Consider the following 19,348-nt stretch of genomic DNA (forward strand, 5'->3'; position numbering starts at 1 on the left):
ATGACCTATTATACTTAAACAATCATTCCTGCTCTCCCATGGTATCAAGGTATTTTCTCTATTGCAGACAGCTATTTTTAAGAGACTGGGTATTTCCATGCCTCTTCTCTGAAGGTACTAAGGACTAATCTTGGGTGCTAATTCACACTAAGGGACAAATCACCTGCTCTCAGCACAGAGCCATGTCCAGGAAACTTACCTTATCACTGTCTAGTGTATTCTGGGAGGTTCGTGAGGCAATTGAAATAGTATCAGGCTGGCTGCTGCCATCTCCCTGACTGTCCAGGTCCTCGCCATCTCTGCAAAGAATTCAGTTCTCATTACAAGAGTGGTACTGTGTTTGCAACATGCTAGTTAAGGAAGTGAGACACTCCCAGTGTGGCAACAGACACCAAATTCACTGATGCAAGAACCACATACTCAATACTTAATACTCTGTTCTCTGCTGTAAGAGAAGAGATTAATTTGCAAGGTATACATCGTGTGGAATTAAGGCAACAACCAGTGAGCCAGAAATATGGCAACAAACTTGCCCAGTCACTTAGGCAAAGCTAGCAAGGAGGACACTTGGTGACAAATTTCAAGCTTCATAAAAGAAAAATGAAGGACCTGAGTAACACACGCAGAATTGCAAAAATCTAAAATGTACAGCTATTCTGTACTGTAGTTTCAAATCCCTTCTGTAATGGCTCATTTACACAAGCCAGGGACTGTTCAGAGCAGAAATCTCAACAAATTCAGCACTGCAGGAAACTGTAAATTAATGATAAGATAAAGGTGGACCAAATGACTCTTGCTTTTGTCCAATTCACTTAAAAGCATTCAAAATTCAACAGTACAGAGGAAAGAGCACTGTTGTATACTTAGAGATCTCTGATTATTTGAAATACTACTTACCTTCTTCCTTTCTGTTTTGTTGTTGGTGCAGTTTTGGGAATGTGGATGGGCTCTTTCAATGCTCCTTTCAGATGAATAGTCCTTTCTTGTATCACTTCCCGGATGTGTTTGATCCAGTCCTGTTTATTCTCTATACTGGATGCCTTTGATATGCAAAAGAAACAAAACCCCCACAAAGGACCATTATGGCTGAGTAGATCCACACATACAGTCAGCGAATAAACACAAAGAGGATCACATAAAGAATGACTTTGTGAAAAATTTCTGAAAACCTAAACAGAGAAAAGGAAATTCTAGCAGTCTTATTTTGAATCCCCAACACTACTTTACACTTCTCAACATTATTAATATTGGTAACTTAAAAAACATTTTAACCTTAATTCAGAGTTTACTTTTTTAACTTGATGACTAAAGCCCTGTATGCATCTCATGAGAATGAGATGAATTCCAATAATAACACCTTGAATACTGATATTTTAATTTCATCCTACATTTTAGGTCAATTCTAACTTGAAAGAATAATAACCAACTATTACTGGCAAAAGAAGTTAACTTTTACTGCAACGCATTTCACGTATTACTCTTCCCACTTTTTGATACATATCTTGAGGCAGAAAGCTAATTTAGGGATTGTATTCTAATTACTACCTGCAACATATCTATTATTTTAAATACTCCAGAAATTACTTGATATCCTGCCCAACTTGCAATCTGATTGCTTAGCCCAATTTAACCCTGCACCTGAAATGCTATTAAATATAAATATTATTGCAGATCTAAAGAAATTATTATATATAGTTTCCTTAATTATATACTACTTCTCTTAATTGCTGTCTCCTGAAATAACTGGCTTCAAATATATTATAAATATGTAATATATTATAAATATATAATAACCAGGAATTCTAAAGGAATGAAGAAAATTGTAGGAACAGATGGACAGGTAGGAAAAAGAATTTTGTTTTCTTTTACAAACAAAAACATTTAGGAAAAGAATGTAAACATGGCCTTCTAAAAATCTTTTATTTAGTTTTTCAAGGAATTTACTTCTAATATTAATGAGGTAAGGAAGTGTTTGTTTCCAGCCTTCAAAAACTGAACAAGCAAACAAAGTCCACAAAATTTTGATGAAGAGCTTGATGCATCACAGAAGTTTTCTAAATATCATATGCATTAAGTAAAGCACAGAACAGAAACACCTTAAAGTCATCTTATGTAGAGAAGCCTTAATTAAAACCTTTTATTCTGTTCTGCCCTGGGAGGATCATGTCAGGCTGCAAAGCATTGTCTGTGAAATTATGGGAACATTAAAAACTGAAAGAAAATCTAGTATGCATTCATGTTACACTTAATTTCCTTGCATTCCTTCACTGCTGCCAGAAAGCTAATGTAAGCTTTTGTTAGTCTGTAATTCACAAGGAAGAATGTGACTTGGATGTGAAGAAGAATGTGAATTGGAAAGGCCATTTTTAAGTGACATTATTGATTATTTGCTATGAATATATGTGAAATCACAAACAAGTTTAATAGTAGGTGTATTAATCTATAAATGGGAATAATGAACCTTGTTTCAGCTCAACAGAGCTCCTCAAAACATGACAGATTACCCTTTAGCTGCTTATGGTATTACAAAACTGGTTCTTCAGTTGAGAAGGAGTCCCAGGTTACATACCATAATCATAGAAAATATTGATTTAGCCATTCTTCTAGCTAGGCAAACAGCACTACTGACACCTATAACTTGCACAGACACAAAGCTTATAGGAATTACATGCACTTTCATCCAAAGGCAAGTAGCTTCAGAAAAACTTGTAGCTCACAGAAAGACATAAAAATCTTTTGCAGTGTTTGTTTTCTGCATAAAAATACGGTTCATGAAAAACAGCATGGCCAACAAGCAGCAATGACTTGAGTGTGGAAGGTAACACTGATGCCATCATTTCTTTGTGACACCAGCTCCCTGTCAGCTGTTTGCTGAAGTCTTCAAGCTTATGGAAGTTCATGGGATCAAACCTCTCCCCACCACAATTTGTAAAAGCATGTTTGTCTAATCCTTCAGTAGGCTGCAAAGATTCCTCTCTGCTCTCAGGCCACATGAGTTAGATATATAACACACCACCACTGCTGCAAACCTAAAGAAAATTATTTGTCAGCAGCTGTCCTCTCAAAGCAGGAAATCACTCCTTGCTTTCCCAACAAATAACAACAACTACAAGACTTGCTATAGACTAAAAGCACATCTGCTAAAATTACCTTGAGAACAATTTTGTTGTCTGAAGTTGGTGTCCTTCCAACCCACAAAGCAAACTTGCAGGGGTCTCCTTCTACATGTTCTGTGACACCCAGTTCAGAAGTCTGGAATAAGAAAAAATTGTTAGGACCACACAGAATTTTTTTTCTCAGAAGCCAACAAAGGCATGCTAATAATCTACAAAATTGAGCACTGCTATTTAAAGAGATTTTCAGAAGCTTAAGGCTAACTCATATGGCTAGAAAGAATCCTTTATTCTGGTGGCAGTGTGAGGTCTCTTCAAAAAAGTAAGAACTGCAAGCTTAACAATCTTTTCTATAAAGTGACAATAAACAATAACACAATCCCAAAAACAAATTACTGATTTTAGTTTTTGGACTTGACATGAAAACCCTTATAATTCTAAAGATGATGCTTGGCAAAAAATAAGTTTTGGCTTCTCTCCCTGTTCATTTCCATTGGAGAACACTCCCTATTTACTCATTTTTATGCTCCCTCTCAGATAAGATATGCTTAAGAATTCTCTTGCTGTCTTGTAAAATGCTGGATTCTTTCCTGTCAAATGAGCCTTTCCTAGTGTTTCCTTCCCTCTGAAACAGATGAACTAATTCAGAAATGCAGTTTCCCTGGAGAATTTTGTGAGACAACTACATGAACAATCAGTCTTTGGGAATGTTCTAATGTCAGACCTTAAAAGCTAATTATCATCCAAAATGTTTTCACTTTCTGACTGGAACATCTCACTCATATGAACTGGCTTCCACTTTAAACAATTCATAAAGGCTCTATTCCAAAAAAAATTACCAACTAAGAAATACAGCTCAAACTAAAAGAATCCTCACTCCCCAACAGCTGCTAAGTATTCTCACATGATTAGAAGCTGTATTTTTCCCCTCATACACATCATCATTAGCACATACACACCTCAACACATGAGATGCTGGATACTCAATACCTGAGTAAAAGTACTTTTTTTCTTGTCTCACTTGGATGCTAACTTGGCTTTTTCTTTTTGGTGTTGGTGGGTGAAAGCTTTTTAGTTATTTTTTTCTTCTAAAATAATCCCATCCCAACATCTACCCTTCCACACACAACTGTCTTTGCCCAATGGGCAGTTGAGCAACACAGCTCTCTGCAAAGGATGCTAAGTCTGCATGTGGCTCTCCAGGACAGGCTCACAGAACAGAAACCATTGTGGGATACTGGATGCATGGAAACCACACTGAGGTAAGGAAGCTCCCAAACAACCAGTTCCTGGTGACTGGGAGACTGTTCTGTCCAAGTAACACCTGCTTGCCTTTTCTCCCACAGCCCTCCTCATGCTCCTGGACACTTAATCTCTTGCCAAAGGAGCGCATTAACACATTCCATCTATATATTTTTATATACATATATATATCTATATCTCTAGATCATGCCATTGAGTATCCTATGCTGGGGAAACCCTGAAGTCATCATGCCCAAAGCAAAGAGAAGGACCTCATTTTTGTAAAGCTACCTTATAGAAGTCACAGGATAGCATACAGAAAGGATCTTTAGCTCAAATAAACATGCCTTTTCTAAAGACCGAACTGTAGGAGCTGCTATAATAGTAAAGTGCACTACAGGATATTCTGCCAGATAAAATATGACAACAAAAAGAATTCTTGTATTTTAAAAGATTAGTACAATGAGAGTCTTAAAGATTTCCATTAGCTTCTCTAAGAGCTAAGGCTACTACTAAATTCCTGCTGAAGGAACTGACATGGCAATTTAACAGGACTGATTTTTCAGTTTTGTCACCCCTCCCACATAATCCCTTGGCAGCTATTAATATTCTCCAATACACCATCTTTTTTTTTTTTTTTAATTTTGGGTTTTTAAGAGCAGCAAAGAATGGTGTGATCAACAAACAGCTGCAGCTGTGTTACCTACTAGATATTTAGAATCAGGAAGGAAAGCAAATGTTGGAAATGAAATGACAGAATATGCAAAGAAAGATAGGGAAAAAAAGAGGGTTTTTTTTCACCAACCTGTTTTACCAGTTTAGACACAGAAGTGGGAATGAATGAAGGAAAAGGAACAGAAGCACAAGGAAAAGACTTAGTATTTATACCATCTAGACTTAGTTACATATCCCAATAGGATCAATACGAGAATAATGTTTTCTGGAGTGTATTTCTGAGAAAGGAAGTAATTTTTTGTACTTGCTCTGAACTATTTTAGCTATATAAAAGCTAATCTTGCCTTTGATAGGTGCAGAGCAAGCCATGGGAGACTGTCTTGCCACTTGGCTACCTAAATTTATGGAGTGTGAGTACTGCTCTCACCCCAGTCATCCAACAAGATGGGAAGGTAAGGATGTGAATTCCAGAGTCACATTTTGTAAAGCATGCATTCTAGAGATAAGGAAAGTAAGAGTGGAGGTTTTGGGGTTGCTTTTTCCTTTTGCCTTTTTTTTTTTTTTTAGATGGGAATAAAAACATTTCCACTTTTATATCCTTTCAGTAGATCATAAATACTATAATTCCATACACAGAACTTTATTGTAAGACAACTGGTCTATGCAAACATTCTGGAATGAACTTTTTCAAAACAAAGTTCTTGCCTTCCCCGATCAGGAGTTGTAGAATATCGACTAAAACGAATCCTTAACAGCAATAGCAAACAAGGAAGTTGAAGGCAGCTCATCAACTCCTTCCATCCTTCTGCTTTATACAAACAAGTGTTAAAGAATCTGCAATCAACGCACAATTAAGACAAAACCAGTCTAGCCCAATATTGATTTTCATTTGACCTGACACACCAAGACTGACATGGACCCTTCAGTAGTTGCTTTGAGCCTATCCTTTCTCCTCAAGAGCAAGACAAAGCACCAAACTTCAAAGCTTCAGTCTATACATTCCAAGGCTGTTCTTGCAGTGCTCAGTAACAGTTCAAGTTTTTCAGACACACTTCAATCACCTGAGCTTAGCTGAAGCCTAATCTAAACAGTTTTGTAGATATGATCAGTTGTTCTCCCATACTTACAAACAGTTTGCTCTTGTAAATGTACTTGCTCCTTCCGCTGGAGTCCTTCACTTCTTTACTGAAAACCAAGGACATCTCAAAAAGGAAAAGGTGCCTCTCTCTTCCCTTTCGAATCAGAGTTTTTGGGTCCCACACTTGGAAGGATTCTTGAAGGATGAGCTCTCCCTGAGATTCTATATTTTCATCAAAGCCTAAAAACAGAGTGAAAGGAAAGATTCACCATGAAAAGTTGGTAATACAAGTAACATAAGAAGCACAGCTTCTGTTCATTAAACTATAGGACTTTTTTCTCCCTGACACAGCTTCCAAAAGATGAGATTCCAAGAAAACAATACTAAAAACAAGACTTGACAACACTGCTATATACTAAATGTAACTGCAGCTCAAATGTACTTCTAAATTTAGACATTCAACTGTTAAGAACTTAATCAACTCTTCTGGCAGTATTTTACCAACAAATGACAAATTTGTCTTTGTCAGCTTCAAGATGCATAACCTCTTCTGTGATGAAAATGATTTCTCTTATGAGCTTTCTGCCACTGTACAAAGTAAGCAACTTGCAAAGACACCAAGCAAATCAGGTTCTTCTGAGAGTGGCAAGCTCCCAAGTGCCACTTTTTCTGGAGGTATACCTTCTCTACCATGTGGGCAATGAGCAGAGAACTGTGTTCCAACTGGGGATGGAGAAACATGGCAGCTTGGAGCTGTTGGCATACAATCAGCCTACCGTTGGTCCTGCCAGAATTGATCCACATTACAGTAATTACCAGCTGGATCATTTGTATTGAGACATAATGAAAAAAAGATGAAGACTGAGAATACCAACAATTTTACTTCCATTATAATGGTATCATGTTCGCCCAGTTTAATACAAGTTTTAGAGTTGGAGGATAACAAAAATTGTCTACCATACTCTTCTGAGTGGTATCAAAATGTATTTTAAATAGATGCTGCTTGCCAGTTCTCATGTTCTGAACAAGGCAAGAGTATGGAGAGGATCAGAGGCAAGTTCCGCCAGGATGTTCATTCAAAATCCTCCGGAGACATAAAGAGGAAATGTGCTCACTCACTATATTTGTCCAACATGGGATGACTCAACAATGCACGCACGATTTGTTGTAAAACCAACTTATGTGAAAGATTAGGATATTCTCCAGAGTCACATTCCCAGTGTCAAAAGATTATTACCAAAGCTGGTCAGCCTTTATACTAAGACCACCTCCTGAACAAGCATTTGGAAGTGATCCTGTAAACTGCCTGACATCCTTACTGCTTAAAATCAAGGAACAGAGGTGATTTGGAACATTTATACGATCAAGGATCACATGTCAAACCAAGGCACATTTTACAGTATCTAGCACAATACTGGAAATTCCACAACAAGCTACATGCTACTCCCAGAAGGCAGAAGGGAAGAAAAGGCATATTGATTAGAAGCACTTAAAAGTATTTATTCAGCAACTGTAGGGTAAGAGGGCCCTGCTTTTTTTTTCCCAGAAACTTTAAACACCCAAGAAAAACATTTTTATTACTAAATGTATGATTGCACCATTATAAATGATAACTTGCCAATTGCAAAACAGATTTCAGCACGGAGTTGTTCTAAGCACATAGATGCATTACATCCAACCTTCACTGTCTGCCATGAACATGATTATGCTGGCTTAGGCTTGAGCTAAATTGGCTTATGCTGACATTTTACTGCCAGAAGATAGATTTCAACCAGAAGTCTGTTATGGAACAGGCAGCAAACAGATGTGGAAAAGACAAACTTCTTGGAGACAATTATTTGATACATAAATCAGCAAAATCACCAATAACACACTTATGAGCCTCATACAAAGAAGCTAAGATTGGAGAATGCAGCCAAAGCCAGTCTATCTGACCAGTCATCTATTGCATTTTGGGTGAGTAGTGGACTACTTCATTAGCCTACAGGTTTTTCAAATCTGCAGTGGCACAACTATAGATCAAGGTGAAAGAACACTTCAAGAATTAGTAAAACTCTAGCAGCTGACTGTAACAAATTATTTTCCTAAATAAATTTTCATCTCATATAGCCCTGCCAAAATGGTATGAAAAATACAAACCCTCAGAAAAGAACACGTTCACAAAACAAAGTTCATCTGCAGCACACAATGAATTGGAAAGGCAGCTTGAATCCTACCTTCCAGCATGCTGAGGTGCATGGCATCATTGGCTCGCTTTGGCACACTAAGCATCACCTCCAGGCCATCCTTAATCTCACCTTTACCTTCTTCACAGCACGTGAGCAGCTCCTGCAAAAGACAAGCAGACAAAACAACTCTCTATCATTTGTTTTTACACTAATATGACAGACAACCAAAGAGTAGTTCTAACAAACCAAAAATCATTTTTGACACATAAAATATTTTTGAACTTCTTGACGCAGTTATCAGATGCTGTGCTACATCAAGGCCCAGAACAATGCAGCTGCCAAGTCATGAAGATGGAGGAAAGCAGGACAGCACAAAAGGACCCTTCCCACCTCCCATGTCAGCCATTGCTTCACTGCACCAAACACCTGCTCTGTACAACTGCTGATAAAGATTACACTGTTTTATTCTAAGTATTTCATGAATGACTATTCTGTCTTCATACAGTTAAAAGCAACCTACAGGCAAAACTTTTCAATACAAACCAGCATTAACTAATGGACAGAAGTTAGAGAATTTAACATGCTGAAGTGCTGTAGAATTTAGGGCATACAGTTCTCTGGCCATTCAACATCCCAGAGATTTAATGTAACAGTGTCTCAGCTGGTATTCAAATTTCCTGGCAGCTTTCAAGCATTTGAACAGTATCAAGATAAAATGTAGGTTACATAACCAAAAGGGCATATTATGTTACTTCTGTTATTCAAAAAGCCCACTTAATTCATTCCCTCAGGTTAAATTCCTTTTCCCCTTTTCAAAGAGAAAGCCATGTGATTTCTAATATTATAATCATTACAGTATTTTTATTCAACTGCCAATACCACTATCACAGCAAAACACTACATGATTCCACCTAAATTTTGCATGACAACTCCACAGAACAGTGAGAGTAACTTAAGTATCTCTCAGAGGCACAGAAGAGGAGCAGCTTCAATTACATTTGGAAAAACAAGTGAAACTTCCGGAACTATAAAATGTTTCATTTATCATTCAAGTTTTAGGCTCTTAATTGCACTATGCTATATATGCTATATGTCTCCCTCCTATTACAGAAAAACAAAAAGGAAAGACAACCCAGGAACCACCAGACAAAATCCATTTTACTACACAGCAAAGACATCTGGCTCTGCAAACACTGGTGAAACCAATGTATCCCACCACTTCCATAAAGTTGCAGGCAAAAGCATTTAATTATTAAAAATAATAATAATTGTTGGAATTAATTCCTCAGAATTTCTGAAACAGCACAGCCCAGAGTATTTCTGTAATAATAACTTGACTAAGTTGCAACTCCTTGCAAGTGGAAAACAGACACTAAACTTCAGTCAAAAATGACAGATTTGTTTCCACCCAAAGTGACCTGAAATAGCCCCTAATGTTTTTCAGAAATGTCAAAAGCAATTACACATGGCTGTTCTCAAGTAAAAAGGGAGACACAGATCAGTTACAGTGCCTTTGTAGGCTGCTACAACAAAACAAGCATTGCCACCTAACAGTGAGCCAGCACAGTCCAAGAACACTGCTGCCCACTTGAGAAGACATCTGTCCACTGAGTGAAAGTTCTAACTACAGGGTTCCAAAAGTTGTGCTTATTTGGCAGCTACTATTTACTTGACATTTCCAGGCAACATTACAAATAAACTCTTTGTGCAACAGCTCTACAGGTACAGTCACTATGTGTAAATATTTACCAATACACACAAATATTTAAATGCCTCATAGATATCTGTATTACAGTTTTATATATAAATATCTATTTTACAGTATTTAATACATCAGCATAGCTAATGTCTTGCCAAAATCTGGTGTAGAAACCATTACAAAAATGGTTTTATAGTCCTATAGCCATGAATTACTTTTTTACCCTGCACATGCAAATTATATTTTCTAAGTAAACATCAGTATTCAGGAATCTTTTTTTTTTGGTTTACAGAAATCTGGACAAAAAGCTGCTTGTTTATGCCTTCTTTACCATTTTCAGTTGAAATTTTGCAGCAGCATTTGTGGCTGCCCAGGATGCCGGAGTCTCAGAGAGTAGAGTAGAACAACCCTCGAGCTTTTAGCAAGAGCTTTGCCTTCTTATGACCAGCAGAATCAGATGAAGAACTGAATAAATACTGACCTTTAAAAGAAGCTGGTATTTTGTTATCCTTTGGACAGGTTTGATAAGGTAAGAGGAGATAGAGTTGGCCAGTCCATGTCGTTGTTGTATCTCCTACATGGAAAAAGCAAACATTTGAGGACTGTAAGCACCAACACTCAGATATAAACTGTTTTGAGGGATTATGAAATAATATACATTAACTACCAATTCTATTTTAGCAGGAAAAAAACCCAAAAAACAGGATAAACAGATATTCCAGGCACAATGAATATGTGCAATGCTGTGCATCTGCCTGCTCACTTGGTACAAACAGAAGATGATTACCTCCAAGACTCCAAGAGTACCTGTGAAACATTTCAACAAACCTAAATACAAAGAGCAACAATTAGAGAGACAAAATGTGTGGCAACACCTTTTTTAAAAAACCATTAAGATCTGTACTTATTTTGCTACTTGCAAGAGAGGAAAAACCCTGACATTCCAGTGTTGCAGGGAAGAGGCAGGAGTGCGGGGAAGGCTGAGGTAGAGGTTTCTCAGCATCCCCTGCTATTTCAGTGCCAACAGCCACAGACGGCCTCATCCCCCACCAGAGGGAGCACCGAGTAACAGTTTCTGAGGTTACCAAGCGCTTGAAAAGAAAGCAGCCACTTACAAATAGAAAAAGAAATGACATGCACGAAGCTAAAGGTGGAAACCAGAATTATCAGATAGCTAACTGCAATGATTACAGATTTCAGGTACTGACTGAGGCTGAACTCCACTGATAGGATCTGCCATTTATCATAGTATTGGATCTATTTCAAACAACCAATTTCAAACAGCAAGTTATGCCCCACAGCTATGTACCATCAAACCATGGTTACAGTATCAGAAATTCCCAAAATGGGATACACACGATATTTTCACACAGACCAGTGGTGTCATCAGTGGAAGCGCTCAAGGTCTCTGTGCACAGAATTAAGTCTTCACACTCCTAATATACTTTAGGTGAATTAGGGGATGGAGAGCTCTGGATCTAGTGGTAAAACAGATGGATCAAAGGAGGTGGTGGCAAGAATTTATTTCTAGTAATTTTATTAGAGCCCTGTGTTATTGTTTTAATGGTATTTACTAAATTTTTCTTGGAATTTTTTTGGTCGTATCTACCTGATTTTCTGTAACTCACCTGGCTCTTCTTCAAACACTGAAAACTTAACAGAGGCTTCACAGAAAGACTTTGCCTTACAATGTTTAGAAACCTCATTTCCTCAGTGATTAGACTTTTGAGATTAACCTCAAGGGCTTCAGGGATTTCCTCTACTTCCCTCTACTTGTACAAACATTCTAAAAAAAACTGTGGTGTCATCATAAAAAATTTGTGGTGTCATCATACAGCTAGTGGGGAAAAAATAGAAAAAGAGGAAAAAGACAGCACTCTAATTGAATAATCTATTAATACATGTCCAACCAAAACTCAGTCACCATGGCCAAAATTCCTCCCTATAACTTCTAACACACCTACATTTTTGTTGCTTTTCTATGCAGAATATTACACATATAGGCCATGGAACCGTGGGACTGAATAAGGAGGTTCAGCCCTTCTGAATAACAGCAGTGAACTGAATTACCACTACATGCAATTACAGTTTAAAAGCACTGCAAAAACTCAATCAACATTTCAATCTCTATTACATACAATGCAAACTAAGCACATCAAAATGCTAAGATTTGCAGGATGTGCCTGTGTGAGCTGAAGATTCATGTCTCGGTTGTTGTTGCCAGAACCTGCTTCCAGTTCTGAACCGCTCTGGTATTTGACAGCGGCTTTTCACATCTGATTTGACAGCTCTGTAACACCAACTGAGCAATGGAAGTAACCATGTGAGACACAGGATTGATTTTCTTGAGCTGACAGCTTAATAAATTGCGGCATTATTAACAGGAAACTTGCATTTTCTTAACAAATTAGGCACTCAGCAGAGCCACAAATATGAGTCAAACAGCCAAGGTGTTTTAGCTTTTAAGATGGACACGATGTACTTACATCAAAGTATGCTCCTGCATGTTCTAATATCAGCTGAGTGGAATCTGGCTTATTTTTACAGTAGGTAACGTACATCTGGAATTTGTCTGCCTGCAGAACAAAATGCAAATTTACAAAGGTTATCAGAGAGATCATTCCTCTCTCAAAGTTTTTATGTCATTATCAGAGAGCTAATCTTCCCTATCAAGAAACCAAGCTGTACAGAATTACATTTCCCCTCAAACTGGCAGTGTAAAAATACACATCAGGCAAGTAAGACTGAAAACAGCAGCAATGTATATAAAAATAGGTTATTCAAATTAAGACAAACCAAATCTGCACACAGGTTTAGGCATACACTTGCATACACTTCAAGAGCAGCTAAGGACTGGCATCTGACAGGAGTGCCCTAATTATTGTTTTCTCAGTTAAAGATACACACGTTTTACTTTAATTTGCAGGAAGAGGTACTTTAACAAATCAAAAAGGGATTGGAGAGCAAGCATTTGTCCTGTCATGCATCCTATCCCCCCCTCTACTTCTAAATGTAAGTCTGATTTCATTACCCAAGTCACGAAGCAATGTCCAACATCTTCTGGTAACTGTTCATATTTTTCCAACTCCTTGAGAAATATACTGTGGGTAAAAAAGAAGCAAGTAGTACAAGGCATATGAAACATGTTTATTACAGCAGCTTGTTTGGATCTATTGTCTATGGACAAAGGCCATTAGAAAACTTTCTGTAATACTAAATGTATGAGCTAAGGAAATAAAGATAACGAATACATAAAAATGTGTAATAAAAGTAGTAATATAAAATATAATTCATTAAAAATTCTGATGAGAAGATCAGAAATTGAACCAGTGGACATGCAGTTAATACATAAGAATACACAAAAATTTAGTAATTGCTGTTGTTCTCTACCAAGAAGGTTTCCTACTGTTTTCAGTTTCAAGAAAAACCTTCATCTCAAATTAAAAAAACCTCAAACCTTGCTTTTTGGATACTCAAGTTCTCAAGTTAACACAAAGCATACAAAGAACTGTAAAATCGGGGTCTGGAATACACTAGGTATATTTTATTACTAAGAATCATAACCCAATACAAATGTGTACATAACCAGGAAATAACAAAGAAGGAAGATTCAGAGCAAGACTTCTGTACACAGATCCCCCTAAGAACCACTCAATTTAGAAGAAATGGAGTGGACAAGTCTCTTTTATGCTCTGTACTCCAGTAAATGTAATGATGCTGGAGCATCTCCACAGAAGCTAAGAAGAGCCAAGAAGAGCTGGGAGCCCTACTCTTTCCCACTAACAGCTGCCCTCGGATATTGGGAATGAGGGCTCGGAAACAATGACAGAGCCCTAATGTTTGTGCTATGTTTGTATTTTATTGAGTTCAATGATTTTCATCTCTTTAGAACAACTGATAAACCTACAACAAAATTTTGGTGTACCCAAAAAATCTCTTATAGCTGAAAGATACCTGAGACTGAAAAATATAATTTCTAATGGTGTACCTATCTCTCAGCAAAAAGCAACAGCTGAAATAATTTAGCAATGCAAGAGGAAAATCTTTCAATTTTTTTGATGGGAAAGCATTTATTATTGAAATACACAGTATTTTCACTAGGAAATCCCTCAGGTCATCATTTGGATTTAGCAGTAGTATGGAAATGGAAGATAAGTCACTCACTTATTGTGGAACTCATAAATTTCCTGCATGTTTCCAAAGATAATGTGTTCTTTGTTTACAATACCAGGTGGGATCTCCTCAACTCCACTTGTCATTTCCCATAGATATGTCTGCCCAGAAAAAAAAAAAAAAAAAAAAGATGTGTGAAAAGTGATGATAAACTCCCAACAGACACAGCCAGGTATTTGCAAGTATGCATTAAACTAGAAACTAGGCAAAGATCATACAGCAGCATCATCTCCAATTGTGACAGTGCCTGTTGTGTCAAATATACCTTGTGATTTTGACAGTGAAATACAAGTTCTAAAACTGACAATTTAACATAGTCCCTGAGACTTCATAATTTAAAATGCATAGTGTTCTTGACAACCTCTAATGCTTCAGGATATTCCTTATCAAGGTCATGTCTGCAGTCTAGAAGTTCATGCTTTGTGCAACAGCTACCACTGAACATTAGTTGCTTCAGCATAACAATTACTGGGCACTTTTCCATGGAATCTCACTGAATTTCTATTCAAAAAGTCAGCTAGTAGCAGAACATGTGATACAGATAATAAGAGAATTAGCACAAGCTCTCCCCTATTGCTAGCAAAGCAAATAAAGTAAACCCCTCCTTTTTCCCTCCTCTCTCTAAAACAAAAACCCCACATACGATTATGAATTGGGAAAGGAACAAATACTGAAATTCATACCAACAAAACCAAAACATATAGGGTGAATTCTGAAATGCCTGTTATCAGATGTAATTCTAAGTTTCTTCTTAATGGCAGTAAGATTACTTAAGTTGATCCTATGATTCCAAAACAATCATGCTCAGCTGTTAAAACCAGAAAAAAACCCACAGAGCAATGGATTGAATCCTGCCTTCAAAGATTAGTGAAAAAAAGAAAACTCACATCCATGCATTCCCGGAGGTCTCTTACGTAAGCCTTTTCTGTCTGAATCAGCTCAGCCATAATGAACCTTAGGTGACAACAGAAAGAATAATCAAATCTCAGTCTGTTAGACCACTGTGAACACATAATAACCAGAACACATCGTTCTCCTCATCAGCTTTTGCTTTTCCACTGCAGCAAGAAAAATCTGAGAAGTGAAATGTGAAGAGAGACAACAGAGGAAGGAAACCTACAAGGTAACAACCCTCCATTACTAACCAGGACAAAAAGAAATGGGGAAGGAGATGCAATTTTTTCTCTAACACTTTTCACTGCTACAGTCATTTAACTTTTGTGTTGCTTCCTCCCCTTACACATTTATTTCACATTATTTCTAAAAAGGAAAAAAGCATGTTAAAAGAAGTCTAACAGTTTTGAAAGTTTAAGATTCCGTCATACTAGAATTATCTACGAGAACAAGCATGTGACTAAACGGCAATAAGAGATACTGAGTACTACCACTCTCTTTTTACCATTTATATAATTTCTAAGCTGCCAGACAAGCCATGACAGTTGTTTTATTATCAGGACTGATTTATGCATTCTCATTGATTAAAAATAAATAAATGTATTACTCTTTCCTGCGGGCAGACTTTCGTTTTTCTTCGTTAAGCTCATGAGCAGCATCGCGCAGTTTCACCTCTGACCCAGGGACACTGGCTGGGATTATATCCAGCTGCAAGCTTTTGCTCTTTATTAAAGAAAGGAAGAATTGATTAAGGAAGGAGATAGGAGAAAAAGGTAGCTAAATCAAATGCAAGTAAAGCCTGTTTGTCTGTCATCACACTCAAATTTCTCTTACCGATTTATTGGAATCTGAGGAAATACCCAGAGCTTTCTCTAAAGAGGTCCTGTATTTCTCCATGCGCAGGGAAAAGTCTCTGTACCTCTTATCCACTGCTGTGACACATTTTTTAATCTCTGTTGCATGAGCATGCCCTTTTTCACAAAAGCCATCAGCCAGCTGTATCAACAACTTCACCCTCTCTTTGGTTTGCTATGAAAACAGGAAAATATTGAACAGTTACAAGCTCTACCTGTCATGCAGGGGGTCATTTTGCTTAACTGCTACTAAGTGCAATTAGAGAAGGAATTGAAGAAGCTACCTTCTTCCCCTCTCTTCCCAGAACTCCTTTAAACAGATACCTTTTACTTATTAAAAATAGCACAAGATTAATGTAGGTTTCCTTAGGCTTTATTATTACCTGACTAGAAGCAGATTGTTTATTTTTCTTTGAAATATGTCCTTCATATCTGACTCAGAGATTAAATTCTGCTAGGCAAGCCTTTCAGCATGAGTACTCTTGCATCAATACAAAGGCATTTTGATGCCAAAGAGGGTACTTTTTTATTACCACTGAAGCACTGATATTAGACCTGGCCCACAGTCCCAAGAATCTACCTCCTTTAGGCACCACAGAAATGCTGAGATGGAAGTAAGTCTTGTTATATGCTTTAGTCTTTAACGGATGAAGACTGAATTCTTTAAATCCTTTCTATATTATGCTTTGTTGGCACAGAACTGTTTGAGAGAAACTAAGAGAAACAAGTAGTTATCACAAAATCTCTAAATGCTTTTCCCAAATGACAGTCTGCTTAAGATTATGCAGTTTCTTTCATGTAAATCATAAATCATCCACAATGGATGAGTTTACACATTGACCTCTCTGTCATGAGTGGATTGTACAGTCAGGGCCCTTACTAGCAGGGAGTTAAGCAAAATAGTCAATAAAAACTTGACTCTTACATTATTGAAAAAATCAAATTTGTACTCTCTTAATTCTTTTTGTTCCCTAATGGTCCCTCATCCAAGCATTTCTTTTCAGTATGGAATTAGCAAGGGTTAACATATCCTCCCAAGAGGTAGCAAAATGCCAAGGGAGTGACACAAACAACATCCTTTCAAAAGGGGCACCAATGTCATCTGCAGGCTGAAAGAGGGAATAAGGAGGAGTAGTGGTGCTCTGCAACTGGAAGGGATCCAGGAAATCAAAGTCTAAAGCAAAGATCAAACAGGAGAAAATCCAGGTTTGAACAACAGAAGTGATCTCTGTTCTTTCTGGATTTTCTTTTCTCCCTTCCCACATGTCCCTTGACCATCTCCATCTCCAAGTCTCTTCTGAGGTGATCCTTCAGACAAATGAACACTTGCTTACTTTCCTGGGCTTGATTATTTCTCTATGAAGGTTGGAGAACCAGAGGGAGAAATGGGTGACAGTTTGAACAGGTGGCAAAAAAACCCAGAGACAGACAAGGCTACAAACTCAGGTAGTTCAATCATGCAATGGTTGTCTGTCTTTCACATGTGAAAACTGGAAAGCCTCAGGAGTGACAACTTTACAGCCTCAGGCCTGTAAAGGCCTCCAGAGATGCAGAATAACATTCTGCTGCCTGACTCAAAAAGTTTTACAGGAGAAGCACAGAATACTTTAATAAAATCAGTTACCTAACAAATAAAGCTTTAGTTTCTCTAGTATCTTCTAAGTAATAATCAGAATAATAATACCGCTTGTTGTATTTTATATTCTAAATGAACATTCAGTAATCCACAATGATGAAGATATGGAAGTGGAAATCAAAGGCCCTGAAATGTTTGTAGGTATTGAAAACATTTTTAAGCTAGCTCACCACGATTTTGTCATGAGAAATCAACAGCACATGGGGCTCATGGAGCTCCAGTAACAATGAATATCTGCTCATTATCTTCTGGTTTATTCTATTCTCAGCAGAAATACAGACAGAAAGCCACTGCAAGTAAACAGATCTTGATGGACACATCCTTGGGGGAATTTTTGATGGGCAAGGGGAATTCAGTTGTTTTATTTTGTTTCAAATCTTTCATAATTCAACTTCTACTCAACTTGGTTATCGACAAGCTGGAGAAGGAACATGATGCACCCTCAGCAAGTTTGCTGATGATATGAAACTGGGGGGACCAGCTGTGCTGCCTCAGTGGGAGCTCAATAGGCCGGGGAGTTGGGCAGAGGAATCTACTGAAGTTCAACAAGGGCTAAGGCAGGGTCCTGCAACCTGGGGGAAATAACCCCAGTACCAGCTGGGAAATAACCCCAGTACCAGCTGGGAAATAACCCCAGTACCAGCAGAGGTTGTTGGCTGATCTACTAGGTAACAGCTCTGTGGAGAAGGAGTTGGGAGCCTTGGTGGATGAGCCAGAAGAGCCCTTGTGGCCAGGAGGGCCAACAGTATCCTGGGGTGCATCAGGAAGATGTGGCCACAGGTTGAGAGATGTGATCCTGACACTCTACATGCCCCTTATGAGGCCACATCTGGAGTATTGTGTTCAATTCTGGTTTCCACAGTTCAGGAAAGACAAGGAGCCAATGGAGAGGGTCCAGCAGAGCAGCACAAAGATAGTTTGGGGTCTGGAGCACCTCTCTAACAAGGAGAGACCGAGGGAGCTGGGCCAGTTTAGTCTGGAGAAGAGTGAGAAAGGATCTCACCAAAATATAAAATATCTCAAAGGAAGCTATCAGGGGGATGGTGCCAGACTCTTCAGTGATGCCCAAGTGACAGGACAAGGACTAAAAGCCATGAACTAAAACACAAGAAGTTCCATCTCAACATGAGCAAGAACTTCTTTGCACTGAGGGTGGCAGGGCACTGAACAGGCTGCTGAGGGATGCCATGGAATCTCTCCCTCTGGGAAGACATTCAAAACCCACCTGGACACATTCCTGTGTAACTTGCTCTTGGAGACCCTGTCATGGCAGGATGATTGGACTAACATATCTCCAGGGGTTCCTTCCAACTCTAAGTATTTTGTGATAATTTTTAAAATGTATTTTACCTTTGCTGTGATCTGAAACTCCTCATGTTCTTTTAACAACTCTTGAGTGTGCTGGATACTGGAACCAGTGGAAGTATGCGTGGATAAATAAAACTCTCCATTGTCATGAATCCATTCCAGAGCCTAAATAAAGCATTAATGAAGAAAAGTAAGAGAAAAGATAATATATTTTTGCCAACAAAAACCATCTGTAATCAATATTTCACACACACGGTTTGGCCACAGGTGAATTTTACTCTTTGTCACTTGTGGCAATCATCTAATACCTCTACTGTACCAAATAGTTCATAACTCTGAAATAATTCACAAAGACTATGAAGCAATGCTTAGAGAATTAAAAATGATGTATGAATCCAAACACTTCAGGGAAGTCCACTACTGCAGGACTACAGCAGTCCACTATTGAAAGGTTTTTAATTGTGTTCACAGTTTGATAGTATACTTTCCTCAGCTGAGGAAAAAGAAA

General features: G+C 38.0%; 1 protein-coding gene across 3 annotated transcripts in view; it reads right to left on the reverse strand.

The window, feature by feature from the left end:
- TRIO (trio Rho guanine nucleotide exchange factor) overlaps positions 1-19,348 on the reverse strand; it is a 244,329-nt gene that overhangs the window by 75,682 nt on the left and 149,299 nt on the right. For all 3 annotated transcript variants that reach the window (XM_077182117.1, XM_077182122.1, XM_077182130.1), the window contains exons 21-33: positions 18,883-19,005; positions 15,877-16,071; positions 15,650-15,765; positions 15,036-15,102; positions 14,140-14,249; positions 13,007-13,076; positions 12,462-12,551; positions 10,457-10,549; positions 8,325-8,436; positions 6,158-6,348; positions 3,151-3,252; positions 898-1,040; positions 200-299 (exon numbers count right to left, since the gene is read on the reverse strand). In XM_077182117.1, coding sequence (XP_077038232.1) covers positions 200-299; positions 898-1,040; positions 3,151-3,252; positions 6,158-6,348; positions 8,325-8,436; positions 10,457-10,549; positions 12,462-12,551; positions 13,007-13,076; positions 14,140-14,249; positions 15,036-15,102; positions 15,650-15,765; positions 15,877-16,071; positions 18,883-19,005 — 1,512 coding nt within the window. The remainder of the gene's footprint in view (positions 1-199; positions 300-897; positions 1,041-3,150; positions 3,253-6,157; positions 6,349-8,324; positions 8,437-10,456; positions 10,550-12,461; positions 12,552-13,006; positions 13,077-14,139; positions 14,250-15,035; positions 15,103-15,649; positions 15,766-15,876; positions 16,072-18,882; positions 19,006-19,348) is intronic.

This window comes from Agelaius phoeniceus, chromosome 1 (genome assembly GCF_051311805.1).
Source record: "Agelaius phoeniceus isolate bAgePho1 chromosome 1, bAgePho1.hap1, whole genome shotgun sequence".
NCBI classification, from domain to species: Eukaryota; Metazoa; Chordata; class Aves; order Passeriformes; family Icteridae; genus Agelaius; species Agelaius phoeniceus.